The sequence below is a fragment of the Gavialis gangeticus genome, unplaced genomic scaffold, assembly GCF_001723915.1.
Source record: "Gavialis gangeticus isolate Ggan-Ray unplaced genomic scaffold, GavGan_comp1, whole genome shotgun sequence".
Classification (NCBI taxonomy): domain Eukaryota; kingdom Metazoa; phylum Chordata; order Crocodylia; family Gavialidae; genus Gavialis; species Gavialis gangeticus.
In genome coordinates this window covers 35,760,024-35,787,766 of record NW_017728995.1, presented here as the reverse complement: position 1 = coordinate 35,787,766, position 27,743 = coordinate 35,760,024, and the positions used below count along the sequence as shown (strand labels likewise).

At 41.4% G+C, this 27,743-nt stretch overlaps 1 protein-coding gene across 6 annotated transcripts in view; it reads right to left on the bottom strand.

Annotated features, from left to right (window-relative positions):
• The window catches only part of OPA1 (OPA1, mitochondrial dynamin like GTPase), a 104,529-nt gene that overhangs the window by 16,548 nt on the left and 60,238 nt on the right, over positions 1–27,743 (bottom strand). For all 6 annotated transcript variants that reach the window (XM_019503495.1, XM_019503493.1, XM_019503496.1 and 3 more), the window contains 10 exons: positions 25,747–25,811; positions 25,569–25,645; positions 23,528–23,693; positions 23,088–23,240; positions 21,592–21,700; positions 21,160–21,239; positions 18,511–18,651; positions 17,398–17,514; positions 15,331–15,424; positions 13,399–13,509 (listed from right to left, as the gene is read on the bottom strand). In XM_019503495.1, coding sequence (XP_019359040.1) covers positions 13,399–13,509; positions 15,331–15,424; positions 17,398–17,514; positions 18,511–18,651; positions 21,160–21,239; positions 21,592–21,700; positions 23,088–23,240; positions 23,528–23,693; positions 25,569–25,645; positions 25,747–25,811 — 1,113 coding nt within the window. The remainder of the gene's footprint in view (positions 1–13,398; positions 13,510–15,330; positions 15,425–17,397; positions 17,515–18,510; positions 18,652–21,159; positions 21,240–21,591; positions 21,701–23,087; positions 23,241–23,527; positions 23,694–25,568; positions 25,646–25,746; positions 25,812–27,743) is intronic.

Below are 27,743 nucleotides of genomic sequence, written 5' to 3'. Positions count from 1 at the left end.
TGTGCCCAGAGACCTTTAAAAAACGGGGGAGTGGCTCCCCCCCCCCCCCCCCCGAGACAGAATCTGAATTTCTTTGGATTAATCCTGAAGCAAAGGAAAACGACACCCAGAATCTGCAATTACCATTTTATTAGCCAGAACCACCATGCCTGTTTGAACACCACAAAACCCTCAACCTCTGGAACAGAGTTTGGATGGAAAAGTGCATCCCAATCACTGCCATCAAATGAGTTGAAAATATTAACTTCTGGCATTATACTACCGACTGTCTAATCAGGATGGTGGCAGTGAATAAGAAATGCTAAGGCAGATTAAAAAGGATGCAAAAGCAAAAAATATGATCATAGAAAGTTAGGGTTGGAGGGTACCTCAGGAGGTCACATCTAGTCCAACCCCTGCTCCAACCAGGACCAGCCTCAACAACATCATCCCAGACAAGGCTTTGTTGAGCCAGGCCTTAATAATACTCACCAATAATATTAGGAGAGTTCAAATTATTCTCATATAGACTGGGTATATCACATTTCAGGGAAGGATGCAGAAACTAAATATTTAAATACCATAAATGACTGCTTTTTGGAACAATTAGTTTTGGAACCCACAAAAAGAAGAGCTGTTCTCAACTTAGACCTGAGAAGCGTCCAGGGTTTAGGCCAAACTGCTGCAGCACCACTCTGTAATACTGACAGCAATGTAATCAGGTTTGATATCCACGTAGGAGAGGGAAAAAGAACAAAAAACAAACAAAAAAAAGTATGGTTTCATTTCACTTCAAAAAGAAGATCTACACAACAGTACTGGTGTTAGTTGAAAAGAAAAGAAAAGGGGCAGCAAAAACTGTTAAAACTTGCAGACTGCATGGAACCTATTTAAAAATACTCTACTGGAGGCACAAATTGAACGCATTTTAGCAGATTAAAAACTATACTGGCTCTTTAAGAGGGAGAATAAAGGAGGCTATTAAAGACAAGAAGTTATCATTCAAGAAGTGCAGGTCAAGTCCAAGTGAGGGAAATAAAAAAGAACATAATCTCTGATAAGCTAAAGGTAAAACAATAATAGGGCAAGGAAAAAAAAAAAAGTTTGCGAGCAACTTGCTTGAGATGCCAAATCTAATAACTATTTTTTGAGTGCGTCAGAAGCAGAAAGTTTTCAGGGATACAGTGGGTTGCAGAACAAGGCCATTGCAGAAAAGTTAAACATTTTCTTTGCTTCACTGTTTATCATGAACGATATTAACGGGATTTCTATTTCATAGCCATTCCTTCCAGAGGACAAATGGAGATATCAGTAGAGGAGATAATGAAGGAAAGTGATAAACTACGCAGCAGCAAATCACCAGGTCCACATGGCATTCATGCAAGAGTCCTGAAGGAGCTCAAACTCAAAACCGTGGACCTACTGATTTTAGTATGCAACCTGCAACCTCCAGGTAGGACTTCCTTGGCCTCTGAACGCTGGAAGCCGTATGGGGAGAGGGGCAGTGGGCAGAGCAGTCTGGACAGGCCATGCACATACACTCTTCCCCTTAGCACGCACTCTCTGCCCCTAGGAGACACAGGATGCTGAGATAGCATCTTGAATGCTCTTACTCTTTCTTCAAACCACATTTTAATTTGAGCAAAAACCGATCATCTGAGCAAATGTATTAATTCCCCCCACAGAACAGTAACACTTATTTCATGATGTGGGACATAACTAAACCTGCGGCATGAAAGCCATCTTATCAGAGGATAAAGCTACTTTCCAGAGGTACTTAGCACTGCCATTTCAACACTGTTAAAATGCTTTTTAACACCACAAGCAGGAATTGTGCATTGTAGCAATGCAACTGTAGGCTACTAATCAATCAATGTCTTGACCTACAGTGGCCCCAGATCTACATGTGAGCCCTTCTTGGCTAATGAAACGGTTTCAGCCGCACATTTCCTCCCCCACCAATCAAACAGAACAGAAGCTGACTGTATTTTGCAACATACTCCCTAGGGCTGAAGGGGCTGGCTGGTGTGAAGTCACCTTCCCACACCAGACAGGGCTAGGGTACTGTATCTAAGGGAAGGTAGCTAAACTGAAGTGAAAAGGACAGCTATAGATATTTTTTAACTTAAAAAAGATGTTCCTGTGAACTCATCATGTCCCATGTGTCTATGAAAGGGACATTAATTCATGTACCCTACCAGCTACACTCATAACCTAACAAAGGCTTCAACATTTTTCATTAAGGGTAAGATTTCTAATTAAAATTGTCCAATCAAGAGATTGAGTCAATGTAAAAATGACAGGGATTACTCACGTGGTTCAGGGCACAAGTGGAACGTATTCCATTAGCACAGCGATAGTACAGAAAAGAAATGCCTTAGATCAGGTCTACAATCACACAAAGATTTCATTGTGGAAAGAAAACTGTTCTAAGAGCAAATGAGATAGTGGCCATTATCTTGGGCAGGAATTGATGAAAAATATAAACCGGAAGATGGACCTCAATGATTCATCAAAAAAAGGTTGACATTCCTTCAAAGGATACACAAGCAGCTTGTGGCCAGTGGAAGTTTCCTGTGTAAACCCTTGTGCATCAGTGGGATTAGAGAACTGCAACAAGATTTTAACTGTGTAAATAACCAAAACTTTTCAGTCCTCAAACCAAAGACAGATTGTACTCAGAAGGAACATGGATCACAAACTGATCTATTCCAACATTTTGCATAAAGTCACACACTTAAACAGCAAGCGTCTCCCAGTGAAATAACAAGAAAAATGCTTAGATACGAGTGGTATTGCGATTCATTTGTTCATCAGGAATAAAGAATAGTTGCTTAAATGTTCATGATCTGAAAAAGAAGAGGCTGTTTTATTGTATTCGTTTGTTTCTGCTCCCTCACTCCTTAATATATTGTTGCTTTTATTTTATATGTTAGTATTATATTGGAAGGCAATACCGGTAGAAAGGATAGTGTTATAATTTCTTCGTACTTTTGGGATCTGAATAATACATCCCACAGTTTGGGATATACTATTTTCAGTTTGGGATCAAAGTAGAACTTTTGACTCATCAACTTGCAAAACCGCTGCATTTCCACTAACACCGCTACTTCTACAGGAAACTCCAATTCAAGCAATAATATATAAAGTATTTATAAACAACACTGAATTTTTAAACTTTGTGCCCCAATAGCCTGCATCTATCATTGCAACATGCAATGAATTTTAGGCAGAGATTACACTTGGTAAACATAACACCAGGACAACATGCATCAAAAGGTAGGAGATCAGTGGCCTAGAACAAGATTAACAGGCAGTAAACAGGCCTTTCAGCTTGTACCAATTTATAATTATCTTTCTTTGCTGACTTTAAATGATAGATTTAGTTAGTGAAGAATGTGCTAAACTTTGTGACGATCCATTTTTGAGCCTGGATATCAGCGTCTAGCTCTTCATCAATAACTTTAAGAAAGCACAGTCCTCCTCAGGTCATCATCTGGGATCTGAAGTTAAGTAAACCATCACTCTATCAGAGGAGGTTTACAACCCATGTATGCTCTCCCTCGAGGATTACCTCTCTCTTTGAGAAGACGCAGCTCCTTAAAGCCCTTTCTGCCCTGATACAAAGCAGGAGCTACCTTATCTGCACTTTGACACAAACAAACCTCGACATTCTTCTAGCAGCTGCTTTAATTTGTCAGTTGTGTACAGCTGTGCAAAAAATTCACAAGACAAAGAACTTTTAAATTCACATTGCCTCCAGTAAAAAAAAAGTACATTCACTTTGGCAGAGCTCCAACTGCCTAGGTTGAATTAAAAAAAAAAAAAGAAGGAAAAAGATAACTAGATGCAAAAACAGCAATCATTTGCTTTATAAGTAAGAAGGGTAGGAAAACCAAACAGAATAGCTGGATGCCTCTTATTGCTAGTGACAGACAAATTCAGAGGCAGGCACACAGGGATGTGGACACACACAAACTCCCTGCCCCAGGCAGGACACGTACTATATTCAGACGATTACGGAGCTGAGTAAGGATGTACAATGCGTTGCCATGAGTTTGCCGACACCACTCACCTCTACCAGTTCTGCTTTGTCAGACAGCGCAAGTTGAGCACGGCACTCCATTTCTAGCTGGAACTGGTGCAGAAATGAAGGTATGCTAACTTAGGATCAGGTAAAGATAGGACTGAAATGATATTAGCATGTTGGGGAAAGCCACCAGTAAGGACAGAGGATATACCAACCACCAGAATGGGAGCAAACTGCTTTTCAAAAGTGAAGTTGGAAAATCTTGGTAGCTCTTCAGCTGCTTTGGACGATAGCAATAATAATCAGGATGGCTGTTTGATCTGCAGACCTCGCTACCATTATCCTTACCTGAGTCTTGCAAGATCAGCCTACAATCGATGGGCTCCTCATAAAGATCCCACTGCGACATTTGGAAACCTGAAAAAATGCAGCTGCTGCCATGGAAGTGATGTCATTGGTTTGTAAAGGAGACAGCCTCCCCTCATTTAATGTTCTGAGAGCTCACTTGTGTGATGCTCACATCTGGAGAGCTCCTAATAATTATCCTAATTGCCTGTATGCTATTCCTCCTTCTGGATGTCCTGGTATGTTTTACCTTCTTGGCCTTTTGGGACAGGGACTATGCTTGGAGCCCAGAGCGAGCATTTGCAGAATTAGACCCTTTGCCTCTTAACTTGTAGAGTACAAACACAGAGCATCACTCACTAAACATTCAAGTAACAAAGTAAAATAAAGTTTTAGTGCAACCGGCTCGCTGTTGTTATCTGCACTGGTTTTTTCAGTGCTGGTTTGGCCCTAAAGAGTCTGCACCCTACCTACCAGAGGAGTTACATCCCCCCTGCAGCTCTGAGCACAGAGTTGGTCCAGTTCAATGACCCATTAAAGCAAAAGATCAGATTCAGAGGAAAAACAACTGTGAGCAAATGGGGTTAGGGAAGCCAAGAGAAGACATGATTTTTAAGGAGCACATGATCAGCACCCTTGTGGAGGATGAAGTACAGGCCATGAGACACCTTGCACACAGTTCTCTCAGTGAAGGGAAATTAAAAAAAAAAGACTCTGTTCATGACCATATTACATATAAGTTTCACAAAAGTTTTATCATTTTACAGATCATAGCAATGAAGAGAAAAAGAAAGTCAGCACACAGCATTATTCTGCAGATGCTCCCAAATTAGCACTCCTGAACCATTTTTTCCAAATTCCACTTAAAACACAAAATAATAAGAACAGAGGTGCTTATAATCAGAGCAACATAATCACTAATGTTGTTATAAAACAGAAGTTGCTGATGAAACCGTAGCCAAATAAACTCCGGTACTGGCTCCACAATCGCTATATAGTAAGGACCTAAAATTAAGCTGCTGAGAGACAAGGTATGCAGGCTTTGTAACTGAACTAAACCGGCAAATAAACTGCATGGTTATTACATTCATGGCAGATATGCAAATATTCAGCCAGTAACATGAAAGAGTGCACACTAAAAGAAAGCTGCAGCATAGCATGCAATGCAGCGTAATAGTGAGGTTCAAACCCAACCGAAATGCACAACACAGTAAAAAGATAAAGTGTATTAAGTGGTTAATACAGCAACTTGAAGAAACAAGACGCCAGTAATAGCCTCAGATATAAAAAGTGGAAATGTTCTATTAAAAGTGGTTTAATGAGGCTTGATACACTTTGGCCTTTAAAAGAAAATGACACCCCATTCTATATATCAAAATTACAATTTAGAGCTATGACAGAATTTAAGAAAATAGCCCTAAGCGAGGAATTTCTTTTTCCACACATTCAAGGGCTCTGTCTTCCCCTGTTTCAATAGGCCTTTGTGCTGAACGAAGTCTTGACTAGTCTGCGACACCTGCACAGATGTCAATACTTTATGTGCTGACAAACTGACTTGGGGGCTGACCCTTCCACATTCAGATGCAGTCATTTAAGTGTCAGGTTTCCATCAGCATTCTCCTGTTCCCCTGCCATCCTTCCAACTGCTCCCGCTCCTCGGCTGCATGAGCTGAATGCCTGTTGTTTTAAATACCTGAAGCTGACTGTGGAAACTGGATGAATGGCACCCTCGAAGCTGCAGGAAGATGCTTTGCATGCTAAATAATTCTTATATGCACAGGCACAGGGCAGAAAATTAGAGGCACAATTAACCTTTTTCAAGAAAGGAAGACCTAAGAATGCATAGTAGTGTCTTTGGATCAGAAGTCAGAATGAAGCCCTGGCCCTACTGAAGTCAATGGTACAACTCCATCAGAGCCGGCATTACACCTCACATCTTCCCATGTGTGTGGACTGTGTCTAGCACACTTAAGTTCAGAAGTGAAAAAAATGTGTGTGTACTTTTCACCTTACCTTTGCATATTTACTTTTCAACAAGTTTTAAACACTGAAAAACACATAACCATAGTGACTCGCTCTGTAAAGACAAACCTTGCAATGCACTTATTATAACGTGGCTGCGCAAGTAAGACAAAACTTCCCTCAACTATCGTGTACAATCCATGCAAACTGCACAGTAAGGTGGGGTGAGAGTCAGAGAGAAGAGGACAAGCCCAGACAAGTGCTGCATCCTCCCAAAGGAAACAAATGCTGGCTGCCTGGGCGATGCTCAGGCATCAATCAGTACAGAACAGTAAACAGAGGCCGGATGCCCGGCACGCTGCTACTTAGGCTTCCTGAACTGCCCTAGAGCTTCTACAAAGGCTGGTTGTTGCCACCTTGCGTTGGATGGTTGTAGAGCAACTCAGCAGCCCTGTGACACTCATGCTAATTTGAAAGTTTACTTCGGTCCTTTATATTTTCAATTAGACAGCAATTCTAAAATAAAGGAAGTCGATTAGACTCATGAAATGGTTTAATATTTTGGGGCACTTTTCTCTAGGAAACTCAACTCTAGGAGCAAAGAGTATTTAAGTCTGGAAGTTTTGCTGCAAGGTGAAGCATGCCCTTAAAAGCATTAGTTTTGTAGGTGCTAACAGGGCCCCAGGGCCAGATCCGGCCTGTAGAGCCCTATTATCTGGCTCCCAGTGCTGCTCTGGGTCTGAGTTGATCCGGACTGGTGCTGTGTGCAGGGCCCAGGACATGCAACATATGCAGTACCCACCCCAGCTCTCCTGGATACATGCCGCACATGACGCCTGCTCCAGGCAGTCTGGGACCAGTGCCGCCTGCGGTGCCCACAGACACGGCATGCAGCACAGATTCTGAGCAGGTGCTGCATGCGGTGCGGTTCTGCACCAGCTGCTGGGAGCGCCATGTGCTGCATGGATCCCCCAGTAGCTGGAATGGGTGCCGCAGGTGGTGCAGTCCAGCTGGGGTGGGTGATGATACAAAGCAGCTGCTGGATCTATCCTGCGGACCAGACCCATGCCACACATTTGGTCCAAGGGACCAGGTAAGTTTGGCACCCCCGTGTTAGAGTAACTGCCATTTATTCAGGGTCCAGAAATGAATGAACAAATTAAAGGAATTCCACATTACAAAACAGGAGTAAATTGATTCACATGCTCTCATCACTTTCTGTCCACCCCTCAAAGCTTCTTGATAGCGAAACCCAAAACTAAAAAAAAAACCACATAGCAGACTCAGTTTTAACCATTTTGTTTAAAGCTATGCTTGCTTTTAAATCTGATGAAGTTCAACAGGGCCAGCAGTAACACGGTTTACTGGGGTGCTCAGCATAACCATTTTAATGAAAGAGAATAAAGTAAAAATGCAGTAGAAATCAACACATAAAGTAAATGTTATGGAAGATTAACCAGTCTCAAGGATACCCATGGAATAACACATTTTTCAAAATGTAACGGTACCCATAACAGTAGGTTAACTACCCTTTATTTAAAACATCAGAAGTGAAGCTAGAACTTTAACTTAAATGTACAAGATTTGTGCAGCTGCGGCCTTAGGCAAAGCACAGCCCATGCTAACGCTAGTAATATATGCCGTAGGGTTTCTCTCTCCTGCCCCAGGCAGTGATTTAAAATGTAAGATTGTGGGAGAGAGGAAGAGACTGACAAGAGGCTTTTTAATGAGTAAATGCACCTTAAAACAGTAATGCTTTATGTAACTTTTAAAATTCCTATCGCTCTACTATATATACACATCATTTCATACCTCATTTCACATCCTGCATTTAGAGTTCTGATTTAAATAAGTTTCCAGTAAGATTTGAAATATGCATGAAACTCATTTCAGAAAGGAAACTTATTACTGTCTAACTTGGGTTCCATATGAAATTAGAAGTACAATCAAGTTACTGGATTCAGTTACTGCAATTTTTTTCAGAGGCAACTGTAATTTTTTTAGTGTGGAAGAAACTTTGTGTATCCCACTGGGAAGTGAAAGCCCTGGGCCTGTTTTTACTCTGGCTACCAAACACATGTAAGCTCCCAGCTACCCTACAAATTATACTCATGTTTCAAAGGAGCTCATGGGCAACCGAGTCGGCAACAAGTCATCGCTGACTGCTGAGGGTGAAAGCTAGATGCATCCTAACAGTCCACCAAGAAAGGTAAGAGGACCTTGCCGACCCATGCAACTTCCTGGCAAAACCATGACCTTATCCAAAACAGTACTGGCACACTAATTTTGAGAGAGTCTGGTAACAGCTCTGGCGTTATTTCATTTGCCAAGGGACAGACAAGTTAAACTCCTGTATCAATTTGTAACAAGGCACCTTTAAAATATTTTTAAAAATATTTAATCATTTTCTCCCCAGCGAATTATGTCTCCCTGTCCTTCCCTTTCTGTATTGCTAAATTTCATCCAGTTGTTTCTTGTAGCAGGAAATAGTTATTGTTCTTAATCTGAAACTATCCATTTTAAATTCTACAGAATAAGCCTATTTTGGAATAAACCGATTTAAGAAAAATGCATACTATGTGCATGTTTTCTTTCTAAAAAGATCTTGATTACAGTATGAGGCTGTATATTATACAACTTGTACTAAAATTGTTCTAGGAGGCAGTTTATGGACAGGCTTTGGAAAGCCCACAATAACAGGTGGAAAGCAGCACTATAAAGAACACTATACCTCTTTCTACTATAAAAATGTAAGGTTTAGCCCCTGACTGATATTAACAAAAACACATGTTAAGGTTAAAATACTATTTCAGGATTTAGAATCTATATAGTAAAATATGCTTCAAATGAGTCTTGTGAATTACCAAGGTCTCATTGCAACGCCGTGCCACCCAAGTTAGAAAATTCAGTCTGGTATCAACTGGTATCGCCAAGTAAACACACAATAAAACACTTTCAATGCTCCAGTGCTGGATGTCTGATGTAGCGTAGCAACCCTGCCTGACTTTTGTTATCAGGACCAGGAGACAAGCCCTGACATGCTGAGGGTATTTAAGTAGTCTAGGCTTCCTTTACAAGTACAGTTTCAAATTAGGAAGCTAAATCTCAGCTGGCCCTTGATAAATTGAAGATGAAAATTAGAAGACAGTTTCTAACCATCAAAGAAGTCAGACTCTGGAGCAGCCTCCCAATGTGGGCAGCCGGAGCCAAACAACCTGGCTAATTTTAATATGGAGCTTGTTAAATTTAAAAGCAGGATTATGTAACATGGTTGCCTGCAAAAGAGAGAGACTGGACTTGAGGCAGGAAGATCTCTTTCATTCCTGTATCCTAAATTCCTAATTAAAATACATTTTAATTAAAATTTAAATTAAAGCCTGCTAAGAAGAATTTTTCCAACTATTTGATTTGGCCTCATAAAAGAGATCGGATTTACCCAAAGAGCCTTGTCTGTTTAATTAAAATACAAACGTTTAATGACAGTGTGTTGCAAAAGGAATGCTTTTCTTTCCTGAAGCAGTGGCGTTCTGGTGGCCACTGCATGCTGTCAGGAGGAAATTACAGATCTCCTTGTGTCTTCCATGTTCTCTGCTATCATGAAGGGTCTGTCCCAGGTTATAAAAAGTATAACAAAAAACACTCCGCTCACTAAGGCAAAGCCGAGAAAACCCTTTTCTTTCTCTGTCATTCGCCCATAAAATGTGCATCACTTAGCAGTCCAATCATGCACAAGAGAGAGTAAGGAAAATGTTTCTGAGTTGACTGCACAGCCAAGAGCTGATGGCTTTCAAATCTTCCCAAAGGTACAATAAAGCAGAACATGTCAGCATACATCACCCTAAATGGAAGCGTTACATTGGGTGAAGATTTTATAAAAAATTGTGCACAAGATCTATGACCCCCTCCCTGCCACCATCAAGAAACATCCTGCAGTAGTGGTATGGAACGACCTATGTTTTAACATGCTGAATATATTCCACACTTATGAGGATATACTCATATTTCTTTACTCAGTTAAGAATACAAAAACTGCTATGGTCAATAAGTTAGTCTTCTCTCTTCAGAAGTCTGAGTCTTTATTATCTTATGGCCAGAAAGTTTAGTGCAGGTGTTGGCAACACCCAGCACGCATGCCAGATTTTGCTTGGCGTGCCCCATTTGGCCTGGGCTCTGGGTGGCTGCCACTAGCCATGGAGCCCAGGCTAATTGCAGCAGGTAACGGGGAGGCTGCAAGCCCTGCTGTGAGCAGCTTGGACTCTGTGGTAGGCCTGGGCTGGGAATGACAGGCAGCTGGGAGGTTGCAACCAGCGAACCAGGGTCCGGCACCCCAGCCCAGCTCCGTGACAGTAGCTGCATGGTACTTCAGGGCACATGGTGGGGAAGGGGCCTAGGGCAATGCAACACCAGTGCCTTACCCTCCATGTTCCCCAAAATGCACGTGCAGCTGCTGGTGCCACAGAGCCGGGCCAGGGCTCCGGACCCTCGTGCAGCTGTTTGCGGTTTGCCTGCTGCCAAGTATAAGCAGCCCGGGCTGTGTGGCAGCAGTGTATGCATGTGCACCACAAGGCGCATGGCGGGGAAGGGGCTGGAGGCAGGGCAGCCATGGCCTCTTCCCCCACCACGCTCCCCGAGGCACACGTGAAGCTGCTGCCAGTGACGAACTGGGCCGGGGCTCCAGACCCTGGTGCAGCTGCTGGCAGCTGCCTGCTGTGAGCAGCCCAGGCTATTTGTGCAGCTTAGCCCTGCTCCCCCACTCTTTCTTTGCAGTGTGGGTTATATGCTCACTGCATGGGCTTCCCTCGGTTGGTGAGAGGGGGCTGCTCTGTGTTCTCTGCCTTGCAGTGCCCATGCCTGGCAGTCAGCAGTGACTCTCCTGTGTCTTTACCTCCTCTCCCAATGTGTTGCCCCAATGCATTTGGGGCTGGGGGGGTTGGTACATTCATTTAAATGATGGCTCTGGTTTGTAAATCTTTACTCTGTGGGGGGAAGTGGCTGCAAACTTGCCCCCCTTCCTCCCCCATGCCATTTGTTTTGTGTGCGCTCAACCGATTCTTACCCGATGCCTTGTGATCAGGAGATGGGGGGCACTGGAAGGCTGCTGCAGCTGCTGCCTGAAGAAGGCCTCCAGAGGGACAGCGGGACCCTGGAGCAGCTCCCTCTCCCCCTACACGGAAGTGGCAATCCAGACATAGCCCAGGCTGCTTGCAGCAGACAGCTGCAAGGTTATAAGTGGCTGCGCTGGGGTCCAGAGTCCCAGCCTGGCTCGTTGCTGGCTGCAGCTGCACACGTACATTGGGGAGCACAGCAGGGAAGGGGCTGGAGCTGTGCCATGACAAGGACTGGGTACCTTGCAGCTGCCCCACTGTCTACCCCTGGCACGCCAACATCTTTGAAGTCCAGGTTGCAGGGTTTTTGGCACTTGGCTCAATAATGTTGCCGACCCTTGCTTTAGTGTATTAACGGACATTATCCCCTAAAGTAACCCAACTGGAAACCAGAAAAATAAACCAGAAATTAACCCAACTGGAAACCATGGCTGTCTTGTTTACTGGACTCTTAGCTTCCATAACTCCTTGATTTTACTTCTAAGTATATTAGATTTGCATAAATACTGTATATTTTTCTGAAAATTACTAGCAATGCTATAGCACTGAAGAATCAAGGACAAATCAAAGTGAACAAAGAATCACATTACTGTCGCAAGCTTTTGCTCAAAACATAACACAATGGCAAAACAAGAAGATGAAATATTAAAAAGGTGACATTTAATAAACAAAACAGGATTCATTCCTAAGGAGGGAGCTAATACTTTCATTAAATATTGATATTCTGCACTTGAGTTTAAACACAGAATTGCTGTTGAATTCCCCTCACGCATCTTGATGATACAGACTCCACAACCTGAGAGATAAAAATAGCAGTGTAGACGGACTGACACAGAACTGCTGAAGCAGTACAGATCACCTGATATTAACTGCCATGTGCTAACAAGCAGAGCGTACTGCCAGGACCAGTGATGTTTCTCATAGGTGCTGAGATCAGGAGACAGATCAGAAAGGTCCCACCAAAAATTCTTATTCTGTAGAACTCAAAAATATCATGGCACTCCCATTTCAAAGAAAAATGAATACCTAAATTATCTAAATTTAAAGATAATACTCTCAATGCAATCATATAAACTGCTGGACCAAGAGTACAACTTTAGCCTTCAGCTTATGACATATTTGTTCTTATGTGGTGTTATCCATATGCAAGAGATTGTAACTTTAGCAGGTGTAGAATAACAACCCACAAATAGGAAAATATTGCAGTAATTATATGCTTAATGCTCTCTTATGCTGCACCTTAGAATATGCTTCGCTAAGTTGGAGGGAGAGCATGCCAACAGACTAGGTTATGCTCAGTATCCAAAATATAAACCCTGAAGTTATGTCAAAAGAAAATTAATTGAGAAGTCAAGTATCTGAAGTTAGGACATGTTAGTAAGAAGGTTGTCTTAGACCTTAATTTGGTTCCCTTTGGGTCCGTGTTAATTCCAGGATGACAGACTATTTTTTCCCCAGTACTTTTTCCCTCCCTTCCAGGGGTTTGGATTTGTACGTAGGCCGACTGCTTGGTGGAGGTACCAGGGCTCTGCCAGTGCATCACTCATGAAATAGTAGGAGATCATAAACTTTTTACAATTGTCCCCAAAATGCACTTACACAGTATCTAAGTTTACAAACTCAGCAGAAAGATGCTGGCTTAAAAGGGAGCAGCATTGAACCATCTTGTCACTACTCCGTAGCAGATCCAGAGCTGCCCCATGCAAAAGGGCATTAACAACAAATCTGTTTTAACAGCACTGTCAGTAAACAACTGTCACAGTTTCATGTGAGACAAAGCATCGCCGCCATACTGCAGTAAGTAAAGGTTTTCCTAATGTTTAAAAATCTTCCATGAAAAATGCACACAAAATGCCAGTGCGTGGAGAAAACATTTATCACTACAAACTCAACCTTATTTTTGGTTCACGGTAAACAAGGTCAGTACCACTGATCTGCTTTCTTCTGAGTTATTTCTGAAGTAAAACAGTTACTCACTGAGATCCTCTGCCAGCTGGACCCTTTTGCCAGTTAGTAACTTAACCTTCTTCTCGTTGTCCTCAGCAAAGTCTTCCAGCACTTCCTTTACATTCTTCTCCAAACGCCTGACTGTAAAAGTGTGATTTAAATAGTGGTGAATTCTTCAAGAGGGAGGAATTAATGCATCAAAAGAATGACCTCTCTCTGCAAATTTTTTTGGAAGAAAAATCCAGATTTTTGTGGGGGGCCTCTGATTTTGTGGGAAAGGGCGGTTGTGATCACACTTAATCAATGATTTAAAAGCTCAAAGGAAAGAGGGAGGGAAAACAGAGATGAGCACTAACACATGTCATGACAGAAAAGACTCTCTCAGGACCAACATACCAGGAGAAGTATGACAAAGCCTGAGCCTGGCTTTCCAAGTATTATCACAACACTTTTTAGTTCAAGAGCTGAAGCTCTTCTGCTGAGATGACTCACAGGATGCACAAGCTAAGGTGGGCAGTTACACATCTGTATGATTTTGGATAGTATGATAAGGAGGACAGGAGGCCACTGGGGAGTCTGTTGAAGCTGCAGTGTCATCATACTGATAACACCCCATGCTTTACTACTTATACTTCCTAGTGGAGAGACCACTCAACTGGCATGCAGGAAACATGGGTTTGATTCCTGGCTCTTCTACTGGCTTACTGACCAACCTTGGACAAGTCACTTGTGTTGTGCTTCGGTGTGCCCATCTGTAAAATGGGGATGACGATACTGACTGTGTTTGTAAAGCACTGATTGTAAATCCACTGATGCAAAGTACTACTAGAAAGTTAGTGCCATCATACTTGGTGTGGGGTTTTTGAAACTTGTTATTAAAACATTTCAACTTTCCCAGTACCTGGCCTAGATGCGAAATAATCAGGTAAAGCTCATTCTTCAGAAAACAAAGGGACATCAAGGTGCAGAGAACTTTAGATCCTTAGACTGAGGGAACTTCTTTTGAACAAATCTGCATGGGGTTATTGGATCTCGAGTTGTTTTAGGATGCCCAGATAACAGCTGTGGCCCCAGTATGGCACTTCTTAAGTTTGAGCCAAGAGCACTTTTGTCCACCTTTGCTTGCTAAAGAGATTAGGACTACTCCTTTTGGATGGTCAAACAATGAACACAATGCCCTTGTGTTCCACAGGATCCGAACTGCCTCCCTGGAGGAATCTGAGGTGTTGATTTCATCTGTAAAGCCCTTGATAGTTTGGGCCCTGTGTTTGTTAGAGACAAGGCTCTTGGTGATCCATGCCAGCAGGGGAGATCAATCAGCTGGCTACTCAAGATGACAGTCCCTTGCTTTGTATATTTAGGGACAGAGGCTTTGCTGTGGAGGGTTTGTTGACTTACAGGGCAAGTGGCAAGGTTTCCCTGTTTACTCAATCTTTTCCTAAGAGGTTGGCTTGAAAGAGTCTCTGGTTCACAGCTGGGAGTTCATTATTAGTAGTCACCATGGTGCTAATTGATTAATGTATAAATGTGTTCGTCTTAGGAAGATATGGGTCTTAGAACATAACGCCTGAAATGTTTTTATGCATTAAAAGTTTATTTTAGATTGATATTTTAGAATTAAACGTACAGATTTTATTAAACCTATGGCAAAAGATCAGACTGAAAAAGAAGAAAGATAGCAACTGTTTTATGAAGTTCTCTCTGCTTACAACAGATTTCACTATCTAGCTCTGCATGGCAAGTCAGCATCTGAAGATAATTTGTAGGAGGGCATTCCCATGGTTTGGAGTCTTTGCCATGCTATTTTAAACCCATTTCAAAATCTGACAACCGTTTAACACCAAAAAATTAAAAAAGGCAATGGGCCATAATGAAGTTGAGAGCAACATCCTGATGTGATAGCATTAGAAATGTTTTAACATTAGCATTATATTCAGACAAGGTAGACACCGAAATGCTTACCTTCTGTGTTGGTAAGCTGTTGCCTCAGTGTATTTGCTGTAATTGCCAGCATTCGCTGTATGCGCCAGAAGAGAACCACATCATTACATTCAAGCTGAAACAGTCAGAAGAAACTGTTAGCATCTCTTGTCTGGGAGTTTCAGTGAACAGAACAGACTCTTAAGAGATATGCTCTTGAGAAGAATAGGGCAGGGAGACTAACACGCACACACACTAACTTATGTAATCAGTGTTTCTTTGCATGTGCTGTACATGATAAGGGCCTATGTTAGCTTTATATGTTCCTTCAACTCCCTGACTGCCACCAGCTGCTCACACTTCTCCAGTGGAAAGGTCAGCACTCATAAATTAGCTGCCTGTACTACATACATGTCAGTCTGTGCACCTAAGCCTCTTTGGGTGCTTTGCTGTATACGTGTATAAAATAAAAAATTCTGGGACTCAGCCTGTCTCCCTGTCTGATGAATGCCTGTGAACAGGGTGCTAGGGTTAAGGGATGCACAGGTATTAAACAAAGGAAAGGAAATGCAGCCTCCATTCCCACTGGCCGGGCAGAGAAGAATAACTCCAACTCCATAGAGGAGTTGATGAAGAGAGTAACAGATGGAAAGAAAAGTCAGGATATGAACTCCAACAGAATCCGTTGACTCTATCCGTGTGCTTGCCACAGACTGCAGCCTCCCAAGCCCTTCTGAAACTCCATGCAGAGGCACCCTTCTTCCCCTACTGTCATCACAGTGGCCCTGCAGAGAAGCTTCTGGGGCTGGGTTTCTGACTACAAGCGTTTATTCCCAACTAATCATAGCCAGAGCTTTATTATTTAAAAAAAAAAAAAATCTTGGGGCTTTTTTTCCTTTGAAATTTCTCTTATTTAAATCACTCTAACTTAAATGTTTTATAAGTTCTTCCCTTTGTTTCCAGCAGCACTGCCAAACTGCCAATAATTTAAAATGCAAACTATACATTAAATTATAAAAGGTGACAGACTAAACTTGGGTGATGCTTTCTTAATCAACTCACCCTCTAATTTTAAATACAAATTGGTACCAAGCCATTTTAAGCTTTGGTGGATGACATGCATTTTCAGGAACAAAAACAGATTTCCAAAGCAGCTTTTGCATGAGAACAAAACTGTCATTTGTCTCTTACCCTTTATAAAGACTGACAGTCGCATTGATAATAAAAGGTTTAAGAGGAAAGGTCTGATTGTTAGCTATGTGGTGGATTAATAATAAAAAAGTAAATTACTTTCAAATGGATCTTTACTCTTGTACCATACATTAACCCTTCTTTATGTTCTTAATGCAGATTTCTCTATCCTCACCCCAGGGGAAAAAAACAACAAAAATGAAAACCCTTTACTTATCATGAAGGCTTTCCCTGTACTATGGCTTTGAAATTTAGATACTGACAAGGAAATCAGACATTTCTGGCAGAACTAAGTAGATACCAACAGAATATCAAATCACCAGAGGGTAATATGAAACTTTCATAGCACTCTGCAGAGCAATGCTGCCAGATAATAGATGAGGTTGGCCAAACCACATCTTGTGAGCCACATGAAGCTCTGGGCAGTGTTAAGTGCAGCTCCTGGAGAAAGAAGTATTTAAATAAAGACACTCTCTTTCTCTCCCTCTTCATTTATTACTTTCTATTTTTTCAGTTCACTCATTATTTATTCTATGCAGCCATTTAACAACAAGAGATTTGAGCTCAGGCTTTGTGCACAAATCGGGACATGCACATCTCAAAAATTGCATATCCTGGCTGTGGCAGGATTTGGGTTTACAGCCAGAAGGTTCAGAAGTTTGGCAATTCCTGTAACAGCCACTTAGTTAATGACTGACATCTTGTGGACAGGTTCTGGAATTACTGCGCGACTCAATGCTACCGACTCGGCCGACGTAGTAGCTAGCCAGACTCAGAAAGACCATACTAATATTAACGTGCATAAATAAAGGACTAAACTAATTGCAAAATAGTATATTTCTTGCTAGCTATACTTCCATAGCCATTTAGGTTGCTCAGCTTCCCAAGACACTAGTATTTGTGTGTTCCTTAGTTTACCTCGGAGTCAACAAAATGCCTTTGGTAGTAATAAAAGCCTCTTCGACACAGATTACAATGGCTCAAAGCAGTCCTCAGGAAATGTCTTCTATAGATTTGGTGCCATGTGTCTTTAATCTACAATGACAGCGTTCAAACTGGATGAAATATATATCAGTTTACTAGCAGTGTTACACTTTAACAATCACATCTCGTCTCAAAAACCAAGAATAAAGAGTTTAGAATAAATTGCGTTTTTTCAGGCTGGATAAAATTTAACAGTTAATCAAGGACTGGTTATCAACTGGAAAATTAATGGAAGTTATAGCATAAACCAAGTTTTAAACTAAATTTAACACAAACCCTAAAAATGAAATGGTCACAGCATTTACATTCTACATCTCAGGGTTTTCAACACCCTCTCAGAAGGCTGACGAACCTTGTACGCATTTTGAAACAGCACACGGTTCATCTGAGTTAAAATGTCAAGTTACAGGTTATATAGTGCACAGGCTGTCCATTTATGGCACAGAATCAAGGCTTTTGTAGAGCACACTTTAGTTAACTTAATGTTTATCCAGAAAAAGGTATACTCAACTATTTTAATGGATCTTTTATTGAGTGGATTTATTAAAAACTATATATTTAGAAGTCCTTTTGATCAGGATTGTTCACGTTCAATACTACAAACTCGTATGCGATAAGTACTTTGCGTTATCAAGTACCAGTGATCAAGTGGACACAACATTGGACAAATCACATATCCTTCCAAAATAACACTAAATATATTTAACGGTTCCTGTCCTGTGGCACATGAATCCATTACATAATGTATGCATGGACAGTCCACAATACAGGCCTCTATAAGGTGGAAAAGAATATTTGGTCAGCAGATTCGGAGCTCACTCCAAGCTGTCAAGTTCCAAAGGGCTGCAGAGCTGTTGTCTGACAGCCAGCAGAAAGGGCCTTACAAGAAATGTGTGCATTGCGTGCAAGCACTCATTTAGTAATTTTTTTAAGACATCTGGATTACAAACTTGATGTTTAGATACAATCCTTTTTATGGTAGCTAAATAGGGCCTACAAATGTACACAAAGAGCTTCCATATGTTCTGTTACAACATTACATCTTACCAGACAGGGGTCCACTGTTACTCCTCTTGCTTCAAGATTCTTCCGGACAGTTGTTACCTCATCATTTGCCAGGTAAGCAGCATGGTCATCATTACATTTGATCAACTTCTCAAGTTCATTTTTTGTTTCATTACGAACATGCTAAAATGAGAGAGGTTCAATTAAAGCGCAGACCCAATCCCTGCATTTCTTACAATTGGCAACCTCTTGGCATAAACTTTGTGACTCCATGTTGATGTCAACTTATACAACATGCTGGACCTTTGCTGCTAGACCAGATAGGACTAACAACTCTCTTATACTTGATAAGGATGAAAGTGTAACAAGTGTGAACTATTTGCACATAATAATTTTAATTAAGGCCTGCATTTAAAATTCGAAACAGACAATCACATAGCCACCACCTAAGTCAAAAGTTTCATCAACCTTTTTTTTCTGTTCAGTAGACCAGACCAAAATGCAGAACTCTAGTTCACCTGAAGTTTCCATTTGTTTAAATTTAGGTCTAGTCTAGACCATGAGAAAACTTCTTCTTTAAGCTCCTGTGAACTATGAATTGGAAGTGAAACAGAAACCCCAACAGACTGAGTTTCTGAAATGAAATGTACTTCCAGCATCTGGAAGCTGCCCAGTAGAATTGACATTCTTGTTAAGAGCAGCAGTCAGTGGGACTTCCTTGTGCTGGGAACTCTCAAGCCAGCTGGCTCTTTGGTCTACCAACTAACATGTCAGGCAGCACAGGGAGACTGGGTGCCTGGAAGGTCTGCAACAGGCTCTGCAGTCCAGCTCCCAGCAGGGAGACCAGATAGCCCCAGAGTGGAGGCCCTCCAGGCTTGCTGCTGCAAAGCTTGGAGCTGAGCCATACTTAGAGCTGTATTTCCTGGGACTCATGACTGCAGCAGGTAGCTTGAGGGCATGGCGTAGCATGGCATGGCATGACAGGAATCCCTGACAGCACTAGCCTGGCAAAGCTGCATTCTGTAGCCAGACTGGGTAATTCTTGCAGGTGCTCAGTAAAATCAACATTTTGTTACGTTTCACGCAGCCAGGAGCAGGATTCCCAGGGCTTAACAATTTAACTCTGTGTCGGCAAGTTCCAAAAGCCACCAGAATCTCAACTCGGGCCTCAGTGAGCTTGAGGCTCCCTCCTGCATGCTCAAAAGCTCAGACCTAAGCGTACTGGCCACAGCAGGGTTTTCTAGGCTTTCAAGACAGTCAGGACTCCCAGGTCCATGGCTGGGAGATGGAAAGCCTCAGGAGTCTCTGGCTTGACTCCTGACTTCAAAGCAAGGAGCATAGAAGCCCTGGCATGGTGTGCTGCCCTGCAGCCACGGACCTTGAAAACAGAGTGGGTCCAAGATTGATTGCCTGGGAGCCCTGCCATTGACTTTTCAACTGTTTGTCAAACCCTAGATGCTGTGGGTGAAACTGTTTCATTACAAATCTTCATATCTTCTCTGGTGCTCACACTGTCTAAACTCATCAGGTCTGAGGTACATTGTGACTTCAGAGTCTCATATCTCCTCTGAAGAAGACACTGCTGGTACAATGTCTGCTCTTATTCAATGTTGACTCTCTTCTTAAACTCAGGGATTGTGGAGTCAGCTTTGACCTTGAATGTTAGAGAAACAAAGGGAGCACTGGAAAAAACAGATCAAGGTACTTTATCCCCAGGTCAGGAAATCTCCACAGATTTCTCTAACTTAACTCTGGTCCGTTTCATGAATCAGTCTCCTAGTTTAACTACATTATAGTCTGGCCCTTCTTGCAGTCTCAGTTTCACAGAGTCCAGAATCCTGAGCCATGACTGCTCTCTTGCTCAAAGAGGGACCACGTTAGCTTCAGCAACTCATCCAGCACCCAATGAGATAGGACAGTTTTTGAAGTATTCCACCTCCACCTCTGTAGTACACAATGAACTTTGGATTCCTTTCCTCTGAGCTATAAAATCATTAAAACTCATTTTTTGATCAGGCTTTCTTTTTCAGATTATAATCAATTCTGAGAAATGAATTTAGTTATACCTCTGTAGCATGACAGTCTAAAAATAAATCTCCCTTTGGGCACAGACTGGTCAAAGACAGTTTAAATACATATAGTGGATTTTTTCAAAACTTAAGAGCAAGTGAGAGGGGACTGCTTAGGCAACAATTCTAATTGCCTTTAGCATGCTAGGTGTACTTTATAATTTAACAGTGATGACACCATTAAAGCATGATGATATACTATACAATTCCCCTACCTTTCAGGACATCATGAGACACTATGAGAAAGACAAATGAGTTTCCACTCTGCTTAAACACTAGTTAATTTATCTCCTCCAAGAAGAACTTAATTGATTACAACAAATATTTCATGGCTGAGCAGTAAAGAGATGAAATTCCTTATCAGGAAGATAACCAGTTTGCAGATTCTGTTTGGCAGACAAAGTACATAATTTCAGATAGTAAGCTCTTCAGACTAACATTTAAAAAGCTTGGAGGTAAACAGCAGGATATTTCAATTTCCTGGATGTACAATTTCCTGTTTTGGATTTGCAGTACCAATAGTGACAGTTCCACATTTTAGACCACTTAGCTATTAATCACCACAAAGTTTACCACAAAAGCATACACATGGGAAGCAGACATTATCTGAATTTGCTTTCACCTGCTCTTTGGAACGGGTTATCCAGTACAGCCACCTCTTTTTCCAGTCTGGACCCACCATATCTTCAATAACAGATTCAGCTAAAAAAAGAAACAAGGTTAAAGGGATCAGCCAACATGTACTCTACCAGGAAGGATGTCTTGTTAACCAGAACCTTGTGTCTGATTCAAAGTGGACCATTTATTCCCATTTTTAAGAAATTTAAAGCTTTAAATTTTTTTTTAAGTTTTCAGTTAGTTTTTAAGCAGAATGGGACTTCCAGAGCAGTTGGGGTGGAGAGGGTTCAGATGCACGTCCCATTAATTTTAAATAAGTGTCCTAGTCTAACAAACGCTGGTAAAGAACATACAATGCACTACACGTGAAACATAGTTGTGATTACATACATATATATTACTGCACAGCAACTGCTGTCAAAGTGCGAGCACTCACTGTCTTTGAGACGACTCTGGAGAGTCTCCTCCATGAAATAAATAGCTGCATCCCACTGCTGTTTATCAGATATCGACCGATCTTCTAAAGCGTTGTGCTGGATCACTCTCTGACAATACAAGACACAAACAGTTCATCTTTCTATATACAGTATTAAATGCAGTCTCAGCTCAGTGTTCTGTTACTAACAGCTCTAAAACTAACTAGACCCTGTCATTTCTGCTAAAAGGGGAGATCTGAGTAACAAGAAAAAGGAGCTATAAGGAGGAACACATGGCTAAGCAGAGGCTGATGTAACAAAGTAATGAGGTGAGAAAAACAGAGAAAGAAGGCAATTATCCTACAAATTAGTCTTAAATCAGCCTAAACCAGGAGGGCCATGTGGAAGATGCACTTTCTTCTGGAGAGCTGCCACCAGCAGATCCACACTGACTGGATGCAAACTGTCAGCAAATTTGCAAGAGGGAAACTGGACGGAGCCCAACAGATTAACAAAGCAGTGTGACATGAGGACACAGATCAGAGTAATGACTTGCTGGGGGCTTTTGAAATCCTTTTTAGGTTTTTGTGTTTGTGGAACATGATGCCAGACTGGGTCAGCCCACAGGTCCATCTAGCCCAGCATCCTACCTTTTACAGTGGCCCAGAGCAGATGCTAAGGGGAAGAATATTTGTGCAGGGCCTATCCAGCCTTATTTATTGCTCCACCCATCTTCCGTTATAGCTTCCTGCCTTTAGAGGCCTGGGCAATCTATCTACTATCATGTTTAACACCCACTGGTGAAGGAAGGCATGGTTTAATCATTATAGCAGGCCAAACCACACTGGCAGTCCGCATGAGCCCCATACTGCATCGCTTTAAGCAGTACCTTTCATTTTGAAATCAACAGGAACAGGCAAATGGCTAGTGCCATCTGCACTAAAGAGCTGTCTGCCTTACCCACATGCATCCTATGTGGCCTACGGTGTGTGATTTATTTGGAACTTAAAAGAGATCAAACCTGGAATGTGGCTATAAAAAAATAATTCATTAAATCTCTGGCATTTAGTCAGTGTGGCGCACAGCTTTAAAAGCAACATTCTGCACACCGCTGAAATATGTCTGACCCCTTCCACCAATTTCCTTCAGGTAATCCTTGTCTGCTTAAATCATCCCAGCATATGCAATGACACAATGCTTTGTATATGTGATACTCAAACTCCATTTGCAATCAATGAATCAAAAGTTTTTGGGGCGTTCTTTCTCTAAACTAAGCAAGAATTTTGGCAGGATAGCTGATCTATGGAAGGTAAACAGAACAAGAGAGAGAACCACTGATTCATACTGCAATATTCCAAGGCGGTTGCACATGCACTGTGTAAAACTCAGGTGTGTATTACACTTTTCAACATATGAAGGATTTAAAAAAATGCAAACAAAGTGAACATGAATCTTAAATGAAAAGAATTCAAGAGCAAATGATCCGTCAGCTACAGGAACAAATACTACCCCATACCAAGCTATCTTCTGCTCTCTCATTCCACTTGTGCCGTTTAATACTTTCTTCTTTGACAGCTTGTTTCAATTTATCAAAGATATCGTCATGCTCTTTTCCTTTCTGTTCTGTCATGAATCGAGAAAATTCTTCCTGCAGGGTTGCCCATGCCACCTAGAAAGTCAGTGACAAGTGATTTGACTGACAGAATTGTCATGCATGTAAACATTAATACTTACACATGAAGATATGAAGGATATTAAAGTAATTTGTTGAGCTTTCCTCCGTTTCGCTCCCATCGGGCCACAGTAAAAGAAAGGTTGGGAGCCACCGAGTTAACTTATAACTTGCATTTTAACAAACTCAGTATAGAAAACCATGGCTAACAGGAAAATACAAACCTGTAACTGTGCAGATCTTCATTTATACAACTAAAATTCATCAAAAAATTAAGTTCTAACCTCTACTGCTTTATTAGGCAGCTGCTTGTCAGTCCATTGCTTTAGCTTGATGTCTACAGTGGTGTTAAATGTTCCTGAATTCACAGTCTGGGCTGCTGGAAGGTAGATGTTCTCAATCACATGAGTAGATACCCTTTCCCACAATGTTTTCTGAAGAATCTCTTCCCTAAAATGGAAAGTTGTAACATTTGTGACAGCTTCCAGTGCAGAGCTCTGATCCAAGCAGTAAGTCTAGCTTAAACTGCTCTAGCAGGCCGACGTGTAGCATTTCATGCTTTCATTATTTCTAATGAGTACAAGCAACTCTCTCCAAAAGATGTCATGAACACAAATCTTTGACATTTCTTCCGCCCACTCCACTGAGTGAATAAAAACAGTTGTCTGCAATTCTCACTGCTACTTCAATGGGCTCGATGAATGATGGACCTTTCTAAGGTTTCCACCTGTGAGACCATCTCACCATGAATGCGTGCCAAGGGTCATTAGTTACATTGGTTGAATGAAGACACACAGCAAGTAAGAATAATTTTCCCCATCTACGGTGCATTATGCAGAGTTAGAATGCAGAGTACACAGAACAGAGGCCTTATTTGTCCTGATTTAACCTAAAGCATTTTTTTATTTTTATGGTTTGAAATATATTTTGGAAGTTTTAATATTTTTTGGGCTAGAGGGACCAGAGTTGTAACATACAGGACATGGAGGTCTCATGACTTGCTTATCCTGCCATGCTAACTACATCAATGCAGAACAAGATCCCTGGGGAACTTCTCAGAAATATCATTTCACTTCCTTCCAACTCAAAAGAAGTTTGCTTTACTTTTGATAACTATTCCTATTTTCCTCTTACTGTGGCTGCCTACAAGATCAGTACAGATGGGTCTGAAGGCTTCAATTTGTTAAAGGCAGAACTTTGGGCTTACATAGGCTTTCAAGGCTGGTAAAGCTATTTATATGAACTCAAAAAGCAACTGAAAGATTTTACACACAAGGAAGAACTGTGGAACATTTATCACTGACAAATGAAAATAACTGTTGCTGCTGGCAAAAAATGATGGTTTCTTTAAAGCCCTTTGTTCAGTACCTAAGCATTTCTTCACTGCTTAAGAAAATTATTTAGATAAGAACATCACTGCAGTGAAGGATGATGTACTAAGATACTTTCACTTAATGGGTGTTGGAAACCATTAGCTTTGCTTCTTAAAAAAAGCACTATAAGGTACAGGTACACTATCTTTTGACCATCAGGAAGTGCAGTCTCAAGCAATTATTTGTCATTTAGGTTTTTTTTTTAAATCTTCATTTAATCAAATTAACTTTAACTAGTAGCAATGGGAATTTAAACTAGGTTTCAAGTTCTATTACAATGCCCTACATTTTAAAATTAAAACATGGTAGAGACACTAACTTGTGACGGATTACAAATACATCAATATCAGTATCATACAGACATAATCCACTGGATGAAATGAAAAAAAGTGATGGGTCGGGGTACTCAAGATCCACTGCTAAACTGAAAGAGATAAGCATGGAAATACTAAGGACTGCATTAAACTTGGAAATCTGAGCCTACAATACAAACTCAGAAGAATATGCTGCATTAAACACATACTCCAAAACACATTCATGTGCCCAGTTTTTTCTTTTAAGGCAATAGTTATCTCTTGATGGAATTCTGGACACACTGGCCCAGATCCTAATCGAGACCCACATGAAGTTCACAGGAGATATAAAGATGACTTCATTGTTTATTTTCACTCTTGGAGCTGTCTCGACTGTGTCTTATATCAATTAGACAAAAGAACAAATTATGCTTAAACCTCTATTGGCCAGGAACTACACACAAGTTTAGTGAATAAGGAATATATTTAGGGGAAAAAGTACATTCCAGATAGGCAAAAGACATAAGAGGGGTAACTATCCTGTAAACTTGTGACAGTTATTTTAAAACTGAATAACATTTCTGAAATATAGAAAAAGCACTCTTCTGTTTTTGGAAAAGAGGCAAACAGTTTAAATGTAAACCAGATAGCTACTGTACCAGTGCTTTGGTGTGACTTGGGTCAAACTAATAACCTCATCAAGGATTTCATTCTTTGCTTTTTCAAACAGTTCATTCTGCAGAAAAGAAAAAGTGTGAAAGCCAATGAAGACATCTGCAGTCTAAGGCAGTCAAGAGTTTTATATAACATATCAAGTACAAATGTAATGTAATTTACCCGGTCAAGCTCTCGCAGCCGTGGGTAGTTGTTCTTCCACTCGGTCTCAAGATTAAAACGTGTTGCTATGAGAGAAAAGAAGAAACAGATGTCTATATTGACTAAGACTCCTTTATAATCTAGAGAGATTGCATGGCTATTTCAGCAGCCTACCTAATTCTTTAATTTCCCATGGAACTTGTTTCTGACAAATCATTTGGTATTTCAAAAAGACCACAAAGCATAAAAAATAGAATACATTATTTTTCTTATTTATGGTGCAAATTTTGCTGTTCCAAAAGTATGACGGTGTTTGACTTTTTTAAACATAGTCAACAGGGCTTTCAGTTTAACTCTCTTGAAATCAGTGGAAACAGAATCAAGCCATAGCACTGGGTAGAATCTGCTTTGACAGGAAGGGGTGTGAAAGATCCTACCCAGCCTTTTAACAGATACTATCTAATTGAGTAATCTGCCCTTGCAGTCCTGCTGCTCTCTGGCAACCCCTGGTCCTCAATAAAATGGAACTTGTCATGCAACAGAGGACAACAGCAGTTACTGCTCCCTACACCTTTTTGCGGGCTGACATTATTCATGCCTCAGTCTTTACAAAAAAAATACGATGTAGCAAGACACCTAAATAAGGATTATCTAGATAAGGAAGGGGGCAAACTGAGGGAGCAGATGACAAGAGAGACAGTCAGAGAGCTTCTGATAGGTCTGAATGAATTCAAGTCAGCAGGGTCAGCTGAACTTCATCCCAAGGTACTGAAGGAACTGGCAGAGGAGATCTTGGAGCCCTTGAAAATGATCTTCATGAAGTTGTGGAAGATGGGCCAGGTACCACAGCACTGGAAAAGGGCCAACGTAGTGCCCCTCTTTAAAAAAGGAGGACTGGGGGAACTACAGGCCAGTTTAACCTCACCTCAATACCTGGGAAATCACTGGAGCATAGCCTAAGGGAGATCATTTGCAAACATCTGGAGGAAGAAATGCTGATCACAAGCAGCCAGCATGGATTTATGAAAAACAGATTGTGTCAAACAAACCTGATCTTCTTTGACAAAGTAACTACTTGTGTGGATTAAGGGAATGCTGTGGATAGCATGCATCTCGACTTCAGCAAGGCTTTTGACAGGTCCCACGTGACCTTCTGGTAAACAAACTGGAGAAATATGGGCTGGACAAAACTACCATAAGCTAGAGAAACAACTGGCTCAACAACTGCAAGCAAAGGGTAATTATTAGAGAGTCCATGTCAGAATAGCAGGAGGTTTCATGTAGTCCCACAGGAGTCTGTCCTCGGCCTGGTGCTATTCAACGTATTAATGATTTAGATGCCAGCACAGAAAACTTCTCGAGCAAGTTTGCAGATGACACAAAACTGAGGACTGAAAATGTGTTGGAGGCTGAGAGCATAATTCAAAAGGATCTCAAAAGATTGGAAAGTTGGGCTACAACTAACAGGATGAATTTAAAATGAGGATGAATGGAAGATGCTGCACCTCAGGAAGAATCAGAAACACAAATACAAATGGGTGACACTTGGCTGGATGGCAGCACTGTGGAAGAAATTTTTTACAATAAAGGTGGCCAAAGTCTGGAAGGGGCTTCCAAGAGAGGTGGTCCTATCACCTAACTTGGAGGTCTTCAAGAAGAGGCTTGACAATCACCTGGCTGGGGTCTTATGACCTCAGTTCTCTTTCCTGGCAGGGGGTTGGACACGATGATCCATTGGGTCCCTTCCAACTCTATAATCTATGAATCTATGAAAAGTATTTGGGAGTTCTTGGTAGATCACAGACTCAATACAAGTCTTCAGGGTGATGAAGCTGTACAAAGGACTAATGCAGTTTTGGGCTGCATCAGCAGAAGCATTAGGTATAAGACATGAGAGGTGATAGTACCTTTACTAGGCACTGGTTAGGCCTCATCTAGAGCACGGTGTGCAGTTTTGGGTTCCACATTTTAAAAAGGACATGGAGAAGTTAGAGAGGGTCCAGAGGTGAGCAAAGGTA